Raw genomic sequence first — 20,257 nt, 5'->3', positions numbered from 1 at the left:
CTAAAAAGGATCTGTCTTACTTTGTACCCTACAGACAATGTATTGACAGAAATGTATACAGATGTTTTTTAGTAAGTTACTACTGCGCGCCTTTAAGTTATCAGTTTGGTTTGTAAATACATCGAAGATGCGAATATAATCCATTTCTAATGGATGCCTTGGCCTGGAAGAGAGGTCATCAGATGGTCTCCAACCTTCTTAGAGTGTTTCAACCCTCAACCACTACACTCTCCAGTTGGCGGGTCAGCAGTGATTGGTCAAGTCACTGCTCCTCTCTTCCAGGCTTCCAGCTATAGACAAGTCCACGGAGGGGCACCCCGGGCGCAGCCATCACCGAGGCGCAACCAGCACCGGGAGGGAAGGCCACGCCCGGCCAACAGGCTGTGGTTCGAAACCTACTGGCCAGGTGCAGCAAACCAGTGCTGGCCACACCCCAGCGACCGCCGCGCCTAGGGCACCCCCCGCGGACCCGCCCACTGTCCTTTCTCTCCTGCCAGAACCAACAGCTCTCTCTGCCTTGTGTGTTCTTGGGGGATAGCAGGCACTGAGAGGTCTCTAGGACTATGGTTTGCCTCCTGCCTAATGTCCTCCTACGTCTCACCAGACTGTTCGTCTGTGCGGTGTGCATGCGTCCGTCCTTGTCCACACTTGGCCTTACTCTGGTGTATTTGAGTCAAGGGAGCCTTCTCTGCGTCGGTGTCACTGTCATAGTTGTTGTCGTTAAATCTGTCCTATCGAGTCTCTCGTCACTCTCGGGAGACTCTGGGGTATTGCTCATTTGTACGGTCTGTAGCTTGCGTGGTGCCCTCTTGCGAGTGCTGCAACAGAGGTTGCTAACCCCTGTTGCCCTGCCAGACTTTCCTGGAGGTCAGCTGTCTCTCCAGCGTCACCGACCTTCCTCGGTTGCCATCAAGACTTTCCTGGAGGTCACTGGTTGCCCAGGGACTTCAGTTTGTAAATACAATATTATGGGAAGTTTCACTCTCCTCTCAACTCCTCTCAACTCAAACAGGCCCAAAGTATTCTCAGCTCCAGAGCCACTGGACAAATGCATCTTTGAAATAGCTTAAAGCGGCACTATATAGCTTTTTAATTAATTAAATATAATTTCATGTCTCACCTAGACACAGGATTTGACATGAATTTTCAAGATTCAATTCATCCCCTGAGCAAGCAGGCAGGCTCCATAGAGCGCAATGGTAAAAATGTCAGGAATAAGGAAACCGGTTTCAAATCCGGAGTAGAAGAGGAAAGTTACATAGTTTGCAGACCAAACCGCTTTGTCCTGACTCATGTATGCCTGCCTTGTCTAAGGAAATTATTTTGGGAGAGCACTCGTTTTGGTTCACTCAATGTCCTGTGAATATGCATGGTGTATATGCAAGGTGAAGTGCCCCCAAGCAAGGCGCTAGGCGAGCGATTGCCCATGTTGAACAGCCGATGGCCTTGCACATTGACGAAAGCACCATCCAAGTTGGCAAGCCATGGTCGACAGAATAGATTATCACGTGAACCAAAAGACCGGATAGAAAGAAATATTGATCCCAGTCTAGGTGAGACTACATGTGGGCAGTGAAAAGATCAAATTCAGTATTTGTAAATAAATCTTGGTTGCAACCCGGTCACCAGAGTAAAATGTTTCCATTGTACATTGCTGGAAACCACTGATATGTAGAATGAATGTACAGTTTTTGGAAGAAAGCAATTATAATCATTGGGATTTATAAGTAGTACCCAATGATCATTATTTAGGAGGAAATGGGCCTGTGACACTCCAACTTGAATACACAATTATTTGAGTACACCACATTTGCAACTTTTGTTGTGGTTTGTGAAAATAAATGTGTAATAAAATACATGTATGCATGTATGGGTTGTGGTATTCATTATTATTACCAGAATAAAAGCAGAATAATACAATCTCACTACATACATATAAGAATGCATAGATGCAAGAAAACTGCCATTTTGATTATCATAAAATATATATCAACTAGGCCACCAACGACCAAAAACTCACCCCTGCTACGCTTTGATGATGAAAGACCGTAAACCTGAAAGATACAATAAAAACTATTGATTGATTGAACTAATAAGCTTCTCATCAGTCAACTGATAATGCTTGATGATTTGATTTCACGTTGGAGGTTTGACTGACACTTAAATTGGGTCGAGATTGGATTAATACTGAATTTCCCCCGTGAGATAATAAAGGTATCCATCTATCGATCTAAAACCGCTTAAGAGTTGACACATACACTATCTCAACATATTAAGGATAATTAAGCTAAAGATTGAGATAATTCGGGGGCACAGTGGCACAGTTGGTAGTGCTGTCGCCTCACAGCTAGAAGGTCCTGGGTTCGATTCCCGCTCAGGGCGCTGTGGGTGCTGGCGGCGTGTTTCCTCCTCTGCGTCATCAGTGAGTTTGCATGTTCTCCCTGTGTCCCCTAGGGTAGGTACCCTCACAAAAACATGCAGTAATCCTGGTCTCTAAACTGCCTCCCCCTGGCCAGCCGGGGCGCCTGATGGAGAGGAAAGGAACAGGTTGGAACTAGAAAAAGTGCCCTTCTGGGCACAGGTCTCCACCAGGAGGATAGGAGTGTGTGTGTGATGTTTGGCAAAATGTTTAGGAGCAATATAAACGTGTGTGTGTGTGTGTGTGTGTGTGTCGCGGCTTGGCCTGTTGTAGCGCCACCATGAGGCTGATTTTAAAACAGTCAAGTGGCATTTCTTCCAAAGCCTAGTGGGAATATGCATGCACAGTTTCACCACAATCGGACGCTGCGTTGAGTAGTTGTGGCGATTTGTACAAAACGGGTACAAAGCGGGCTACTCCTGAAAAGGTTAGAAGCCAATCGTAGCCAATGAGGGTGGATTATGAGAAATCAAACAAACCCGTCTTGATCACATGACTATGGAGAGCATGTGTACCGATTTGCGTGAAATTTGGATAAAATCTGAAGGAGTAAAATTAGAAAATGTGTTTTACATATGTCGGCCTCCTGGTGGCGCTATAAAGAGCAGATGTGAAAAATTCCAGGCAAAGGTTTTTCCTTGGCCTCTAGGGAGTTGGCATACTTAAGTTATCCATAGATCCGTGCAGTTAGAGGTAAAAACACTTTTCGGCCAGTTATAGCGCCACCATGAGGCTGAGTTGAAAATGTTCATGTGGCATTTCTTCCTCGGCCTAGTGGGAATGTGCGTGCACAATTTCACGGAAATCACACGATGTGTTCATGATTTGCAGCATTTTGTTTGAAACTGAGCACTCCTGCAAACTTTGGAAGCCAATCTTAGCCAATCAGGATGGAGTCTGAGAAATCTGAAAGACCAGTTTCATTGAATGGCTCTAGAGAGACTGTGTACCAATTTGCGTGATGTTTGGACAAAATATGTAGGTGTAATGTCCAAAAACTTGTTTTGCACAAAGCGGCCTCCTGGTGGCGCTATAACAGGCCGTTGTGGAAATTTTGGGGCAGAGGTTCATCGTTGGCATCCAGGGAGTGTGTGTGCAAAAGTTGGCATTGACCGGGTTAACCCGGTCGATGCCAAATTTTGCACACACACTCCCTGGATGCCAACGATGAACCTCTGCCCCAAATTTTCTTTATATTACTCCTCCAGATTCTGTCCAAAAATCCCGCAAATTGTTACACACACTCTCTATAGTCATGTGTTCAAGACGGATCTGTCCGATATTTCATATTCCATCCTAATTGGCTAACATTGGCTTTCAAAGTTTGCAGGATTGGCCCGTTATGAACAAAAAGCCTCAAATCATGAACACAGCGTGCAATTTACTTTCAATATTTCACAGACTTTCCTACTAGGCTGAGGAATATATCCCACCCTTTTCGGCCTGTTATAGCGCAGGTGGATTTTTTGCAAAACCCATTTTTGGAACAAAATGCCTCAAATCATAATTGCCATCCAAGGCGTAAGAAGAAATGGCAAGATCTGCCCTGGTGGAGACCTGTGCCCGAGGGGCACTTTTGTTATTGTTCAATAACACACCAATACCTACACCATCCCACCGGGTGGCAGTAGTGAGCACCGAGGCCAAACCACACTGACGGGGGGGAAAAAAACAACCACAAGAAAAATCACAAAACGAAGATGGCGGTGCAAGAAACAGCTTCCCAACTCTCCATGGCTCTCAAAGTGCAAGAATATCCCACATTAAAGGTAACCCCCAAAGAATGTGGCGACGGGCAGATAGCGATACGGCCATATGGCTGATCAACTCGCAGTTTTGTGTGTTTGCATGACCGGATCAGTGAGACTTTATAGTGATGTGTTGAAGCTGAACTCGGCCAGCGGAGCTGACCATAGAGATAGATGTGGAGCTGACAGGGAGGCTAGGCTAGCTGAACTAGCTCTGCTGGGCTAGTAGTAGCGCGATAGATCGACACGGATTCGACCGTGACGTCCCAGCTAGCTAAGCTGACCGTAGCAGATGTGCCTTTTATATGCCTCAATAAAAAAAAGAGCCCGGTTTATATTCGACCGTACGTTGGTGTCGCGGCGGGGCCAGTGTTATGTTAGCCGATCTACGGTGAGGAACGATTGACTTAGTTTTCAACTGAAATAACAAATAAACACGTATCTATTTTATATATGTATTTATTTTCATCGAGCAGCATTGCTTGACGAACACTTTGATTGTCTGTGACGTCACCCTACCGTCCTTGAGATTCCATGTAGCAGCCAAACCATGGCTAGCTCTTTAGAAAACAATAGCAAAGATAAGCTGAGTGGCTAAAGAAGACTAGCTTCTGTCTGCCTAGTACTGATCATCAGCCCCCTTTAAACCTGGAGACACGGCTCAGCTGGCTGCCTAAAACTGCCCTTTCTACATTATTAGCCACGTTAGCTGGGCGTTAGCCGGACGATCATTGCATTTAATCGAAATGGCAACTTCATTGGATCCCATTAGTATTTATATACAGTTAATTGGCGCTGAGGGATTCGTCGTCCGGCGACGAATGTCGAAACTGCTGTTACATTTTAAATGCAGACGTGCCACGACATGGATGGATTCTTGTTGTAATGGTGATCGTAATGAACCATATAGGCAACGACGTCAAAGCCTAGACATGGATCGATGGCATGCAGACGTAGTTGATGTAACGACGTTACTAATACACGAACACACAGCGCTTACGTCAGGGGCATATATAGGCGCATAGCTATATCTTTATGATGTATTATTATGAATCCCCCAGTGTTGGAAGTAGTCAGCCGTGACTTATGTTTTTACACTGGGGTTAATTTAACCTGAGGTATGTAGGAATGCACTGTGCACATGGAAGCACTCCATCCATACCGAGTTAGCGCAGTGTCATCACATTGCAACTGACTGCCTCTTTCCACTTCAAAATGGCCAGCGAGCTGTTCCTGTTCCACAGCCTGCTGCTGCTGTCGCACATTACGCATTAATAAACACTCTGTGATAGATCCGTGATTCCACCTACAGAGATAGACTACTGCGACACGCCGTTTTTAGGGGCGAGTGGAAATTAAACCGTCTCTGTCTGTCTCCTTTGTCAACCATCAAAGAAGGCGTCGTGATATAAGCAGGGATGTGAGTAGCAAGCAACATGGGTGGTTATTAATGCTGAAGGTAATTGTGGAATGGTTTGATATGGTGTGTGTCACTGTTGGGTGTTCAAATGAGACGTTTCTGTTTAGGGTTATATTATATATATATAGCTGGCTAAATGGTTAACTTGTAGCATTTCCTTTGTCTTTTTTTGCCTTGATTTTGCAGTAAAGGTGATGTTACTGGTGGGAAGGAACCATTTTGAGGCAGTGATGATGGGGGAAATTGGCTCATGGTGGAGAAAATGGGATCAAGCAAAAAAGGACTATGATGATCAGTAAAATCACGATGGTAGACAGTTGTTGGTCGATAGTAATTACATTAAAATATGCCCTGCCTGCGTGTTGTGGCTCAATGATGGCCTTTCCTCAGACATGAAGTGTAATATCTACTGTAGTCCTTACAATCATTTCAATGTTAGTCCTACAGTTTGGGGGCATCTGAAATTGAACTGGTTTGCTGACTTGGAAAAAGGCCAAGCATAGCCAAGCCTTTATTAAGGTCACAGTAACAGTTTTTGTATTGACTTGTGCTTTCGTTTGAAATGTACCCATTCTGCATACTGTGAATACAAATTTCAATCAATCAAGAGACGGCTAGAGTTCATCCATTTTTAGTACTTTAGAGGTGAAAAGTGAAGGCACAGTGATGGTGATTATACAATACAGTCATGCAGTATTGACAACTCAGCTGACAGTGTATTTGAGACTGGGTGTGTGGAGCAGTGTAATGGTTGCCTTTAACCACTTAAACCCTATATGGTTGACTGGAGTCCCCCGTGGGGAAAGTTTCACAGAAAATAGAACAGTTGAGTTTGTCGAGCTGCTAATTTCTGCGAAAGCTCTCCCCACAATATGGATGCTGGGTTTAAGTGCTTAAGTTCACATTCACATTTACTTGAATTAATTCTACTGCTAATGAACCCCAAAGAACTGAAAGGAGGAAGATATCTCCACATTTCACGTGACCATGGGTAGCATTAGTCAGCCCTCCTTTTTTGGGGCTGTGGCCTACAGTGTTATTTTGACATCACAGATTGTGGAGGCATTTCTGCTCATCATAAATGGCAGACTGGCAAACACTGATCCAATCTAACCCTACGTTTTAATTAACAGCGGGCGAACAGCGGCGACTCTGGGCGATAAAAATCTCCTAGTGGGCGTTCCTGCTGTCATTACCGTATGTCCTCACGAGGGATGTGATAGACTCAGTATTTGGCGAGTCGACGTGTCGCGGCCATTTACTGATGTGTCGAACGATATTTTTTTCTCTTTTGTTGTTGTTGCTGTGCATTAGTTGACACTTGACAGGAGAGCACAACAGTGCATTGACTGCACTCGGCACAACAGCTGCACCCATCATGTTTAGAATTTGCATCAAAGCCAGAATAAAAAATACTTTATTTAGTATTTTGAAAACATAAACACGGAACCGTTGTTTAATCCGTAGGCTACAACAGTAGGATTCAATAGCCTCGTGTAGCCCGACGAATCTGACATTGCAAAAATAATAATAATAATTCACGCAGTGATAGTCTGTCTGGCTACATCGTCAACGCTGTTGACGACGACAGACGCTGTCTCGTCGTGCACAGCACCGACTTCTTATAGAATTATAAAATATAGAGAGCGGACCAGGTGAGCAGTTGTTAACTTCCTGCTTGCGCCTGCGCATAGTGTGCCCCGAGTTGGGGAAAGGCTTCCGTGAGCTGATGGCATTTCTCAAATCATCTTGGTAACTTTGCGCGCGCTATGCGCAAGCAGCTCACTACTGTCCAATCATCCCACCGCAGCCTCACCGCAGATCCATCGCATAATAACGCCACGCATATAAATAAGAATTTAATTTGAATAATAATAAAAGATTCTTACTGAGCTGTTATTTACTATGAATGCCATATAACCACTTAAACCCCATGCTTTTTACAAAACCGGCATATAGACTAGACGAGCACCGAAGTCATTTACACATCCTTACTGGGTTGCGTTTTTTCCCCCATTCTGAATTCCCATACACTTTTCTTATATAGCCTATTCGCCTCGAATAAGAACTGTCTTCTAAAAAACAAATGATCCCGGCGGTTTCACTCATATGGATATGAAAAATCAACTGACGCCGATAAATCACTAATGTTACTGCCGCCCATTAGTTACATTTTCACAAGAAAGTGACTCGAATATGAGTGATTGACTATCGTAAACGATACAGGGCCACCCCCCCGACAATATCGCAGAGACCGGTTATTTTTGGACCACAATGCTTATATGAGACGATTACCAAAACGAAACCCAATATTTTTCTCCATTGAGAAAACCTTCCACGAACCAGGGGGTGAACGAGAGACATGTGCTCTATTCCCAAGGGCTCTATACTAGGTCCCCACCTGTTCTCACTCAACACTAAATATCTGCCATTCCCAAAAATAGCTCGGTGTGAGCTTGTAGATCTGCTATTTTTACCAAATGATATCCTATGTTATCCAGAATGCTAGGTTTCAAGTGGGTCATTTGTTGGTACTTGGTCTAGGCTAAGAAATGAGCATAGAAATGTTGTAGCCAGGGCAGTGTGGCTCTGATCTTTGTCCTTACTATTTAGGATTGGAATCTGGGAGATGAAGCATTCTGCTGTTGCACTCTTCCCTTTGTATGTTGGTTTGAACAAGAGTATTGAGTTGATAGAAATTTCAATACAACATTTGGCAGGATCAATTGAGGTCCTGTTGATTGAGTGTTACGTTGTTTCAGTTGTATATAATCAGATCCTTGATCCTTGACTTCCCTTATGTCATCAGTAATGCCCATATATGGACATATCATTTACTTGTGAATTCTGGGGGTGTGAGATATGGACATACCTCAATATTTATACAATATGACTTATTTAAAATTCCACAGACCTGTTGTGTGCAAACTAAAGACAGTTGCGCAACAAGAAAGCAAACTCCACTTGCCCGAACGTTTTATTTACTGTCCATGGGCACTCGGGCAACCATTGTCAACCGTGTATATAATATATGGGCGTATTGATACGGTGTGGTTTGATTTTGTTTCTTTGTGTTATACCGGCTCAATTTCATCTCATCAGGATTATCCAGACATGCGCGTCTTTTTGCTACGGGAAACCTGTTGAACTAGGCGAGACTATATTATACATTATTCTTATTCTGCCCTCCAATGCCTAATTCAATCTCCCATGGATCCTTTGTGTGTTTCAGGTCCCGTACGAGACCCTGAACAAGCGCTTCCGGGCGGCCCAGAAGAACATTGACCGGGAGACGAGTCACGTGACCATGGTGGTCGCTGAGCTGGAAAAGACCCTGAGCAGCTTCCCAGTGGTGGATTCGGTGGTGTCGCTGCTCGATGGCGTGGTGGAGAAACTGAGCGCCCTCAAGAGGAAGGTCTGTTACACGCAGAGATATGTACACACAATGCACTCTCGCACACATGCACTTTACAGGAACAGAAGACTGAACCGTGTCAAATATAACTTACTGTATCACAAAAGTTAGCTCGCGTTCATCTTCACTAACGTCTGAATAGCTCTCGGTTTCTAGGCGATTAGCCTTATGCTTTTCTGGGCATAGAGGGGCGGGTCAATCTACGACTGGAAACGGACGGTGGCTCCCAATTGGTTCACCTTGAAGGAAGCGTGTGAGTGAGAGAGAGATTGAATAGGTGCAGGGCATGATCTAATCAAGGAGAGAACGAGAGTGGCGTTTAGCGCTATGCCACATTTCACAGACCTCTCTCCCAGGCTTTTTTTTCTCTGTTTCAGAACAAAACACCTGCGGTTTCCGAGGCTACTAGGCGATCAAAACTGGAAACGGTCCACCAGTGAAAAAGTTCTCCTCCGTCCACTTCAATGTTAACTGAAAATGTGAAATCGATTTATCTCTGATTCTTTTCCCAGATTGCGTTTTTGATCTGAAGCTTTATTCACGGCTCAGTCATAACTAGAGCATGGCTGATCGCGGTTACAACATTTACATTTTGGGTGAATTAGAAAAAATATTGCGGCTAACATTACCGTTTTTACTTCCGGTTCACAGCGTGTGAGTTAATGGTCTTGAAAATAATAGCTTGCTCTGAAATGACTTGGCAACTGGAGAACGGGGGGGGGGGGGGGGGCGAAATAAATCGGCAGTAAATTAGTTAAAAAGAAGAGAAAAGAGTGTCATCTGGATATTGGTGCCGTGTCTAGTTTTCCCAGAGCCATTTCCTGTGGCCTGTGCTGCTGCTAGCTGCTTTCACACTAATCTTTTTCAAGAATTAGTGTACAATGTAAAGCAATGGGAGAGAGGATTACCAATTCTTATTTTTCAATAGATCATTAAAAATGTTGCCTTGCTGCCTGAGTATTCAAAGCATGAGTTCAAAGTTCTGAGGATAACGCTATTATTGGAAGCCATAAGTTCTCATTTCATTCAAAAAGAAAAACATACCTGCCCCTGCAGCTACAGACATGCCTTTTTCTCCAGTACAGCGCTTTTGTTGTGGCTTCCAGCTTATGCTTTCACTGCAGCCTGGGATGTTTGGTGTCTGTCTGCAGTGGAATGCTGCAGGGCAAGCTGTTATGTTAGCCAACACCTTCCAAGAAAATGGAACCAGGGACATAATGTCAGCAATTCTCTATATTGCAAGTGGATGAATACAATAAAATGATGATTCCAGGTTTACTAGGAAATATTCTTCTAATATTCTTGTATACTGGTATTCAAACTGTTAGCAGTAGCATATCAATTCTAAAGCCACTACGGTATCCCTTATTCCAAAATTCCATTTAACCAAAATTCCATTTAAAAAAAGGGGTCTATATAGTACATAACTTATTATTCTTTTGGCTACATCCCACTGGGGTCCCCACTGTTTTCTGCGTCTTCCTCTGTGACTCCTGCATGTCGTCTCTCACCACATCCATAAACTGGCTGTACCTCGTACCTGGCTGTCCCGTTTTCAGCATCCTTCTCCCAATGTACCACCTCATCCCTTCTCATGCCAAATACTGCATTATTATTATTACATTATTTGGCAAAATAAGTATAACATGACTCGTCTTGTTGTCAACATCATGCAGCCCTGATCTTGAATGTGTGCTCAATGTCCATCCGTGTGTCTGCCCTCCAGGCTGCCGAGTCCATTCAAGCTGAAGATGAGAGTGCCAAGCTGTGTAAGCGTCGTATTGAGCACCTAAAGGAGCACAGCAGTGACCAGCCGGCCTCCGTCAGCCTGTGGAAGAAGAAACGTATGGACCGCATGATGGTGGAGCACCTGCTTCGCTGTGGATACTACAACACAGCCGTCAAACTGGCCAGACAGAGTGGCATAGAGGTAGGACTGTACAGTCTGTATGTATTAAAATGAAGACCCGAGGCCGATTCTACAAATGCCTTCTAAATCAGTAATTGTTATCACACTTTCAAGATAAAACATAATATAAAAATAGCAGACGTACAAGCTCGCATTGAGGCACAAAGTGACACGCTGTGAGCTTGTATATCTGCTATTTTTGAATGGCCAAAGCTACAATCTAGTAGTCTAGCTAGTAGTAGTATTATGTGCATGTACTGTATGTGAGAGAGATGGATTGCGTGTTTGTGTAGCTGGTACCAAAGCTACCCTGATGAAGGCTTCGTTGAACAAAATGTTGATGGGTTTCATTGTTTGTTTACGTTTGTTTGTTTCATTGTTTAGGTTATGGATCTGCCTCACATGAACTTTCACATGAAACTTTGCTTAGGTTATGGATCAGCCTCATAAACCTTCACATACAATGTTGCTGTGTATCGGACAGTGTCTGTGATTCCTCATGCGTTGTAGACAGACTTCAGTCCTTCATAGCCATTCTCTTCCTGTGTGTGTGTGTGTGTGTGTGTGTTAGGACCTGGTGAACATTGAGATGTTCCTGACTGCCAAGGAAGTGGAGGAGTCTCTGGAGAGGCAGGAAACGGCCACTTGCCTGGCTTGGTGCCATGACAATAAGTCCCGTCTCCGCAAGATGAAAGTCAGTGAAAGTCTAATAAATTGTAATAGACGCACAGTTTATGAGCCCGTGAAGTCATAATGTCCGCTGAGCAGAAGGGGCTGCATTTCAGGATGGCTGCCAAAAAAGTGTTATGCAATTGTTGTCCTCACTTTGTGCATGCAGCCTCGTGTGTGCGGCTTATTCAGAATTGAGCCATGCCGTGACAGGGTTGAAGTCTTATTTTACAGGGTTCCCACGGTCATGAAAATCCAGGCCTGGAAAATATTTGGAATGAATGAATGCTATTGGTTTTGTTCATATATGCATGTCCCAAAACAGCATTACGTGAAATACGTGTGGCATAATGTATACAGGACAAATCTACAAGATCTACAAGCTAATGACACGTTGCACTGTGATACGTTGTTAGCTTGTAGATCTGTTCTTTTTGTCATGTCCTTTGCTCGAATCTGTATGGGGCATTGATAGCACACGTGTGTAAGTGCCTCATTATTACACCATATGATTCCTTATTTCCATTGCCTAGAAATGGAGTAAAATACTTTGAGAACCATGAGTCTAGGCAGCTGGACTGGGGAGTTATCAAGTAATGTTAATGTTTTTAGCTGTATGAATGTAAAGGATGAGCCAGAAGTAATTTAGAACTCCTTCAACTCGAGTTACTAGTAACACGTGTTGACATTCATTATACAGAGAGAGCTGCATGCTTTCAGCAGGGATCCCACACGCCATGGGAAAACATTGAAATGTATTCTGCCATGGAAAAGCAAGCTCTCTGACATTTAAATTAGCAATACCAATGTGATTTATTTTTAAAAAACGTTTGTGTGTGTGTTCCCTGGCCGCCATCCAGTCTACACAGTGTAATGTGTCCCTCTATTGTCACTTGCATAGATTTCGCTATCCCACAGTCATCTGATGTAGTATTTGTTTGTTTTATCAGCTTTCATTCCTAAGTCAGCTCATTATTTTACAAGTAATTCATTGGTTAGCCACTAGTAGGTAATGTTAAATGATTGCATGATTTTATATATAATGCTCTATATATAATGAGGTTCACCACACATTACATCCACTAGAGGGCAGTATGATTCAACCAGCTCAGAGCCATGGCAATGTGCCAGCCAACTTCAGCTATATGAAGTTGGCTGGTTCTATATGCTATATTTCTATGCTTGATGTATTCCGCTTTGCACTTTTTGTCTTCTTGTTGTGAAGCACTTTGGTCAACTTCGGTTGTGTTAAAACGTGCTATATAAATAAAGGTTGATTTGATTTGATATGATAAAATGGAATAATTAAATATTAACCATAGAAAATGTCTTTTTAATGGACAGATTTAGATACTATTTTTTTTCTGATACTATTTTATATGGTATGGATAAGAATGTTTTGTGCATGACACTGGTAACACAACGTACCTGACAAAGTGTACCGTCCTTTGCTTTGCAGAGTTGTTTGGAATTCAGTCTGAGAATTCAGGAGTTCATTGAGCTCATCAGACAGAACAAACGCATGGATGCTGTAAGGTAGGGGTCATAGAACACACACACACACACACACACACACACACACACACACACACACACACACACACACACACACACACACACACACCAATTTCTTTGAGTCCACATTTATAAAATACATTATCAAGGGCCCAAATATTTTTCAGTTGCTTCTGATGTCCCACACACTCAATGCTTGAATCCAATCAAGCCCTAAATGTACAGAATATGAGATATGAGGCTATTCCCTTGATACCTAACTAAATATTCTCAAAATAAGTGCAATCAAGTGGTTGTCAGAAAAAACATATTTTCCAACATATTACCTGTGTGTCCGTGTCCACAACCAGACATGCAAGGAAACACTTCAGCCAAGCAGAGGGAGGACAGCTGGATGAGGTTCGGCAGGTGATGGGCATGCTGGCCTTCCCCTCAGACACGCATATCTCCCCATATAAGGTAAGACTATGCATGTGGAAATATCTGGGAACATCTTACCGCTATACTTATAGCACTCTATGTGATGGCTCTGTTCCAGTATCAAGGGTAACCCAGGCCAGAACCTGAAATGTTCCTGTGAAGTTCTGTGATCTTTTTGTTTACGTTGCCATTATAATCAATCTCAACCTCGCCTGAAGGGGGTGGTATACCATTTAAAAGAAAACTTAAAAAGAAAACAAAAATTGACTAACGAGTTCTGAGCTTGTATGTAGATCTGCTATTTTTGCTGTTTTACTGAAGGAAAACAAATGTAGTGGTGATTTCTGGGTTCTCAGAACTCAGGGTTAGTACTGCATCCTAAGCAGGGCCCAGATTAGGTTCTAGGAAAGTCTAGAACCTGTGAAATACATTTCACTGGCATGGCATGGTTCACTTCATTCTTGCAGTCGAAAAGAGCTTGTGGAGCCTCTTCAGTCTACATCTTTTTTCCTTTCCATTTGTATCATGCCACACTTTGTTTTTCTCTGTTTATATCCAGGACCTTTTGGACCCAGCCCGCTGGAAGATGTTGATCCAACAGTTTCGGTATGACAACTATAGGCTGCATCAGCTGGGCAACAACTCAGTCTTCACCATAACCCTACAGGCTGGCCTCTCTGCCATCAAGACACCGTAAGTCACCAGAAGATGACGCACAGTATATTATATGTATTATCTTATTTGATATTTGCAGTACGAAGAAGGGATGCACAATATTGAAATTGGCCGATAACTGATTATGTCCATAATTATACAGATAGATATACTAGTTTCCATAAGTAGGGTTTACCGTACACTTGTACTATACCGTACTATAACTGTGATGCTGTATACAGAGGCAGGTTACAAAAAATATGGCCTGATTTATTAGGTATATGGTATATTGTATACAACACTGTTTCAAATGGCCGGATTTAAAAATGAGCTGCAATATAGAAATGGGGTATCTCAGATATGACCACTATCCAATGCAAGAGTGAGGACTAACAAACACCAACTCAAGACTTCTGAATCCCTCCTGTCTAGCATCATGAGCTCTGCCAGTGTATCTACTGTACGTAGGTGGTCCTGGGCTGGCTGTGCCCTGGTTTGGCTCTCACAGTGTCGGTTATACAGTAATAGCAATATGCTTTTGTGATCATAATCTCCTAAATACAGTATATAATCGCGCCCCACTCGGCTTCTCTGCACTACAGATGTGTGGAGGAGTGCTGTATTTTGGGATGGCAGATCTTCTGTATTAATCCACTGTTTCTGGATCCCTTGTGTTATTTTATCTGTGCATATTGAGCTATTTTCCAACAATCGTTTTTATTTGATTTATATATAATCTATTAAATCGATTGGTTTGATTAACTGCACCCTTTGAATCCTTAACCACGCCACTCTACTTCCAGTCAGTGTTACAAGGAGGACGGGACCTCTAAGAACCCAGACTGCCCAGTGTGCAGCAAGTCTCTGAATAAGCTGGCACAACCTCTGCCCATGGCCCACTGTGCCAACTCCAGACTGGTGTGTAAGATCTCTGGGGAGGTCATGAACGAGAACAACCCCCCCATGATGCTGCCCAACGGATACGTCTACGGCTACAATGTGAGTCTTTACAGTGGAAGCTTCTGTGGTTCTTCTGACAATAACTGTTAGTGGTCAAGTAAATCAATCCTTACATTTGTAGCCAAAATGTGAGCGTGCAGGCAAATCATGAATTTTGTTGTTTTATTTTTTTAGTGATGGTGTACAATATGGAAACGTTTATGGCATGTGGTCAGGTGATTCTTCTGTCCCTATCGAGATAAAAGAATTCACTACTACTTTTAATAGCCCATGTGGGGAAATAAGCTTTTGGGGTATTCATAAACAAAACTTACGCATAAAATTAGAAAAGCTATATTTGGAACTGAAAATGTTAATACATACACTAGCGGGAGTTATGTAACCTTTCTTCCTTTCCAGTTTTATTTTAATACATCTATTCAAATGGACCCCCACTGTCCCATATCCACTGTATGCACAAGAAACGATATGTGCGTACATTTAAAATAGCTGAATGTTGCGGCAGTGTGCGCAACATTCAGTTGAGCACCTGCCCATCTGCTTTGTGATGAATAGTTCGCCCAAAAAAGACTTATTTTCTATCCGGTACAAACTCAATGAAGCCCTGAATTCAATTGTTTTTGTTTTTGTCGCATTCCTAAGCCAATAATTTGATGATCATCGGTCAGTTGGAGACCCTTTGAAACAAAAAAATGTCCATGAATTCAAGGCTTCATGGAGTGTGTAATTGAAATGTGTCATGGCCATAATGGGGAAATGGTTAAATATATACCAGGGGGACAAATATTTTGTTGTGTATTTTTTTTACCGTATCTATGTCAGAAGTCAAGTCTTGATTACTTCCTATCAAACGTCACCATGCATGTTTATACCAGCAGGTGTTTCATGACATCAACAGTCCACACATCAATCTTCCACACAGAACTGTAATTCTTTATTCTAGACACTAGATGGCGGTGTCGCATGTAGTGTGGACTGTAAACGGAGAAGGCTGCTGCCCATTACAAATGATCTCTTTTTAAAGCTAAACCATACCTAAAATATGTTTCTGAAAACATTTGTATTGAGACATGAGCAGTTCAGTAACAACAACTTGATTCAGCACTGCCTTTGTTTGATATTGACAAGTTTACTTTCACTTGCATTCTTATGCTGATGTTTTGAAATGTTCATTGATTTAGTGCTATATCACACATTTCATTCTGGCCTGTGACATTTGCATTGTGACTCATTTTGGGGTTTCCCATAGCTGGGTAAAAGATGTGCATCTTTCTGCACACTTCCAAATCCCAGTCCAATGAACAAAGCTTCACACCTCCAAACCATCCGGCTTGTAACTATTAGGAATTTTAGTCCACATGTCAGATATTTTACTTTACATATTTATTTTCATTACTTTAAAAATGTGGCCAAAGACAACTTTCTTTCTTTCTCTCCAGTCACTTCTATCCATCCGCCAAGATGACAAGGTGATCTGCCCCAGAACCAAAGAGGTTTTTAACTTCTCTCAGGCTGAGAAGGTGTACATCATGTGATGGGTCAGATAGCCCTCCGGCTGAGCATCAACACCATTAGATATTGCCCCTTGTTCGTCACCTGTGACCTGGTCTTGTCAAAAAGACGCCTGTGAATCTTCAATTCAATGGCCCTGCTCTCTGCCTTCTACCCACCGCCTCCCAAGGACATTAACCCATTTAGACCTGATACCACCAGATTCTACAAACCATGATAGTTTTCAGAAAAACCTACGTTTCTATATCAGTTGTTCTCAAACTATTTCATGTCATGGAGCCCCAGAATTATATGTAATTGGACCCCCATCTGAAAATATGTTGTTCCAGGGGCACCCCTAGAAGCAAAGATTTGAGTTAAAAACGTTCACTCTGAAAGAATATATATTCAAAGATATGAGCCACATTTTCAAGATTTTTGAAAAATAGCAGATCTACAAGCTCGTAGCTTGTAGATCTGTTATTTTTCAATAGCTAAAGTAGTTTAAATGCTTAAAACACAAAGGGGTTCCCGCCCTGAATAGGTTAATGAGCTGAAGTACCTAGACAGTAGACACCTACCAATCCCATTCCCTCCACACACTACATTTCTACTATACTGAAACTGGCCTCTTCCTCGCTCAATCTTTGTCTTAGCTGCAGATTGAAGGATGTATTTTCATCAGCAGACTGAAAGATGTATTACATCTTGCCCTGTCCATTGAAGCACATCACTGTTGGGCAGAAACCTTGGATGTCCAAAAACGGACTTTTCAGGAAATGGAGAAAAAGGAACCGTGTTCCAATCGATCCAATTCTTGTTCTTGTTTGGTTAAATATTTGTAAATGCCCATAGACATGTGTAAACACCTTACACCTGGATCCCATTTTGGGCATGGTATAGGCGAGAGGAAACAAATCTTAAATGGCAAAAGTAGCAGATCTATGAGCTGAAAAAATTACGACATTTTGAGATACAAGGTTTCTTCCCAAGAGCGACGATTTGTTTTAACCGGCATCGCCATGACTCTTCAGGCCCTCAATCTCTGAAGGCAAGCTACTACAGGAAAGGACTGAGGGGGCAAATTAAGCAAAGTAGAACTTTTGATTTCATTAACCCATTAATATCTGAGGCATGTCTTTTAAATCCTAACAGTTTTCTCAAAAACCTATGTTTCTATATCAGTGGAGCTCAAACATTTTCATGCCAAGGACCCCCTAAAATGTTATGTATTTGGCCATGGACCCCAACCTCAAAATATTTTGTTCCAGGGACACCCAGAAGCAAAGTTAAATGTTTGCATATATATATATATATATATATATAAAAAATAGCAGATCTACAAGCTCATATCACAACACAAAGTGACACACCAAGAGCTTGTATATCTGCTACTGTATATATTGTTTCTAACGTGACACTCTCGTATAGCTAAAATCTGAAATGACATGTATGCTTTCCCAGTTTTAATTGGTTAAAACAAAGCATTGACGCTACTTTGACCCTTTTTTATTTTAACCAACAGAGTACATTCCATTCATTGACTAAAATAAATAACTAAATTTGGGGTTGGACAATTTTGTCTTGTATTTGTCAAAACCCTTGGCTGACTGGTCTCATGGTGGCATCTCATTGTACGATGCACTACCCTGTTGACTTCCTTTGTTGTGTAGCCATCTTGTGTGTTATTTTGGGGGGAGGGTGGGGTTTGGGGAATTGACCCTGAAACTGGTGGCCATTTTGCGTTGTGTCCTCTCTGGCTAAAGCCAGGTAGAGTGCTGAAGGCTCCCCTTTTAATGTAAATACTAGAAAATAATCGTCAAAAGTTGACGTGTTGAGACGACAAGGACAAACCTTCCAAGGACATTCCTCTGAACTGAACAAGTCTTGATGTTTTGTGACCTAAGACCCAGTTTAAAATATCCTGAAGTTAATAACAAAGTATTCAGTTCTCTTCTTGAGGGAAATTGTTAGGTTTGCTGACGAACTTGGTAATGTCTGAACAGTGTACTTAGTACCATAACAAAGATGCTTACGCAATATAATAGACTACCATCTCTGATGTTTTTTTTTTAAAGAACAAGTGGTCTTCCTTGGTTGTGTGTGTGAGGTTTGACTTTGTTATTTCTCTCCCTCAACCAACAGAAAAGAGTGGGTTCATTTAGTGAACTTTTGATATTTATTCAGTTTAAAAATCTGACTGAGTTGTTGAAGTCAGTCCCACATTACCTGTCTTTTAATTTCATACATATTTTTTCAACAATGAACATGACAATAAAGAGAAGGATTGTGGTCAGTTGTTTCCTGTATTTTGTACTTGTTGCTTATACTTAAGGCAGCTTTGTCACAAGCTACATGGTTTAATCATTAAGGGCACTAACAACAGCTATTCAATCCCTTCTTGGTTCCAGTCCTTACACACTGTCCTTACACACTATCATTTTAATATCCAGCAAAATGCAATGGAGGGCTGCTTGTCTATTTACCATTTGATATGGCTATTTTGACCATATTAATTACATAAATACAATGGTGTATACTCTTTTGGGCTTAGGGGGAATGTATGGGATAGGGATATAGCCAGAGTTCTTTTTTAAAGGTTTTCAGGGGACAAAAACGTGTTTGCGTGCGGACAACCCTCCCGCTCAAATGCAAATAAACATCTGCCTTATTAAAAAATACCAGAAAAGATGGGCATGTATATTATAGTTCAGATTATACATTTTTAAATGTTTATTTACACCTAGTGGAATTGAAAAATGCACAGGTCAGTTGTGAACTTGTGTCACTGTCCCTTGGCTTACATTTACAGTATATATTCAAAATATATCTATAATGGAGGTAATTGCATCCATTCTTTATCAGTATGTGTTTTTGGAACACCAACTGTGTTTCAAGTAGACTTACTGTTCATATAATGGGGTTTCGCTTTTAATCGGAAATATGTGTTGAAATGTGATCTCAGTGATTCTTTCTCTAGCCACTGGGCTGGCACTTTGTGCTGTGAATACCAGTCATCATTTACACATGCTCCAAGGGTGTGATCACGGGCCTGGCCTGTTGATTCATGCTGTTTTTAGTTGACATGGAAATGTGCTCAAGTGTTTTGCTTTTCACCAGAAACCACTGCTCCTCTTTGTGAAATGGTAGCACATATTGAACAGGTATCGCATGCAAATATGAAGTGATTAAAATACCAATCAATTCAAATTCACTTTCTTTTGAAAGTACCGGTATGCAACAACAAAAATGAGTGAATGATTGAATTTATTTGGTGATAACAGGAAAGAGCACATCAGCACTTCAATACATACAGCAGACAGACACCGATGATTAAAACACAACGCCCTAAGGCTTATTTCCATTGTGACCCTACATGGGCTTCACTGGAAGTGAAAAGCCCAAGAATGAGTGAAATATTAACAAATCATCAGTGTCTAGCCTTTTGCCTTTTTGTAATTTTTTTGTTAAATTCTCTGCATTTATTTCAGTTAAAAAATACAAAACAACAACTTTGTGCATAGTTTCTGACTGCAGACCTCAATATAAAATGTATAGTGGAAAATGTGTCACTTCTTAAATGTAACGCATGCACTGAACAGTTAGTAGCAGTGTCCAGCACCTGTTCAACTTCTCC

The 20,257-nt window shown here is 42.0% G+C and overlaps 1 protein-coding gene across 3 annotated transcripts in view; it reads left to right on the top strand.

Annotated features, from left to right (window-relative positions):
* maea (macrophage erythroblast attacher, E3 ubiquitin ligase) overlaps positions 1-18,916 on the top strand; it is a 119,206-nt gene extending 100,290 nt beyond the window's left edge. The window contains exons 1-9 of one of the 3 annotated variants that reach the window (XM_079499333.1): positions 4,056-4,188; positions 8,820-9,002; positions 10,729-10,932; positions 11,483-11,605; positions 13,040-13,116; positions 13,446-13,554; positions 14,075-14,208; positions 14,973-15,168; positions 16,569-18,916. In XM_079499333.1, the coding sequence (XP_079355459.1) occupies positions 4,120-4,188; positions 8,820-9,002; positions 10,729-10,932; positions 11,483-11,605; positions 13,040-13,116; positions 13,446-13,554; positions 14,075-14,208; positions 14,973-15,168; positions 16,569-16,664 (1,191 nt within the window). In that variant the 5' untranslated portion in view covers positions 4,056-4,119 and the 3' untranslated portion in view covers positions 16,665-18,916. Of the gene's footprint in view, positions 1-4,055; positions 4,189-5,453; positions 5,588-8,819; positions 9,003-10,728; positions 10,933-11,482; positions 11,606-13,039; positions 13,117-13,445; positions 13,555-14,074; positions 14,209-14,972; positions 15,169-16,568 lie in introns of those variants that run through there. The other 2 variants (XM_079499335.1, XM_079499334.1) reach the window with 2 other exon arrangements.
* The last annotated feature ends 1,341 nt before the right edge of the window (positions 18,917-20,257 follow it).

This window comes from Electrona antarctica, assembly GCF_951216825.1.
Source record: "Electrona antarctica genome assembly, chromosome: 1".
Lineage (NCBI taxonomy): Eukaryota > Metazoa > Chordata > Actinopteri > Myctophiformes > Myctophidae > Electrona > Electrona antarctica.
Note: the sequence above shows the minus strand (reverse complement) of the source record. Positions and strands in the feature narration are given on the sequence as shown.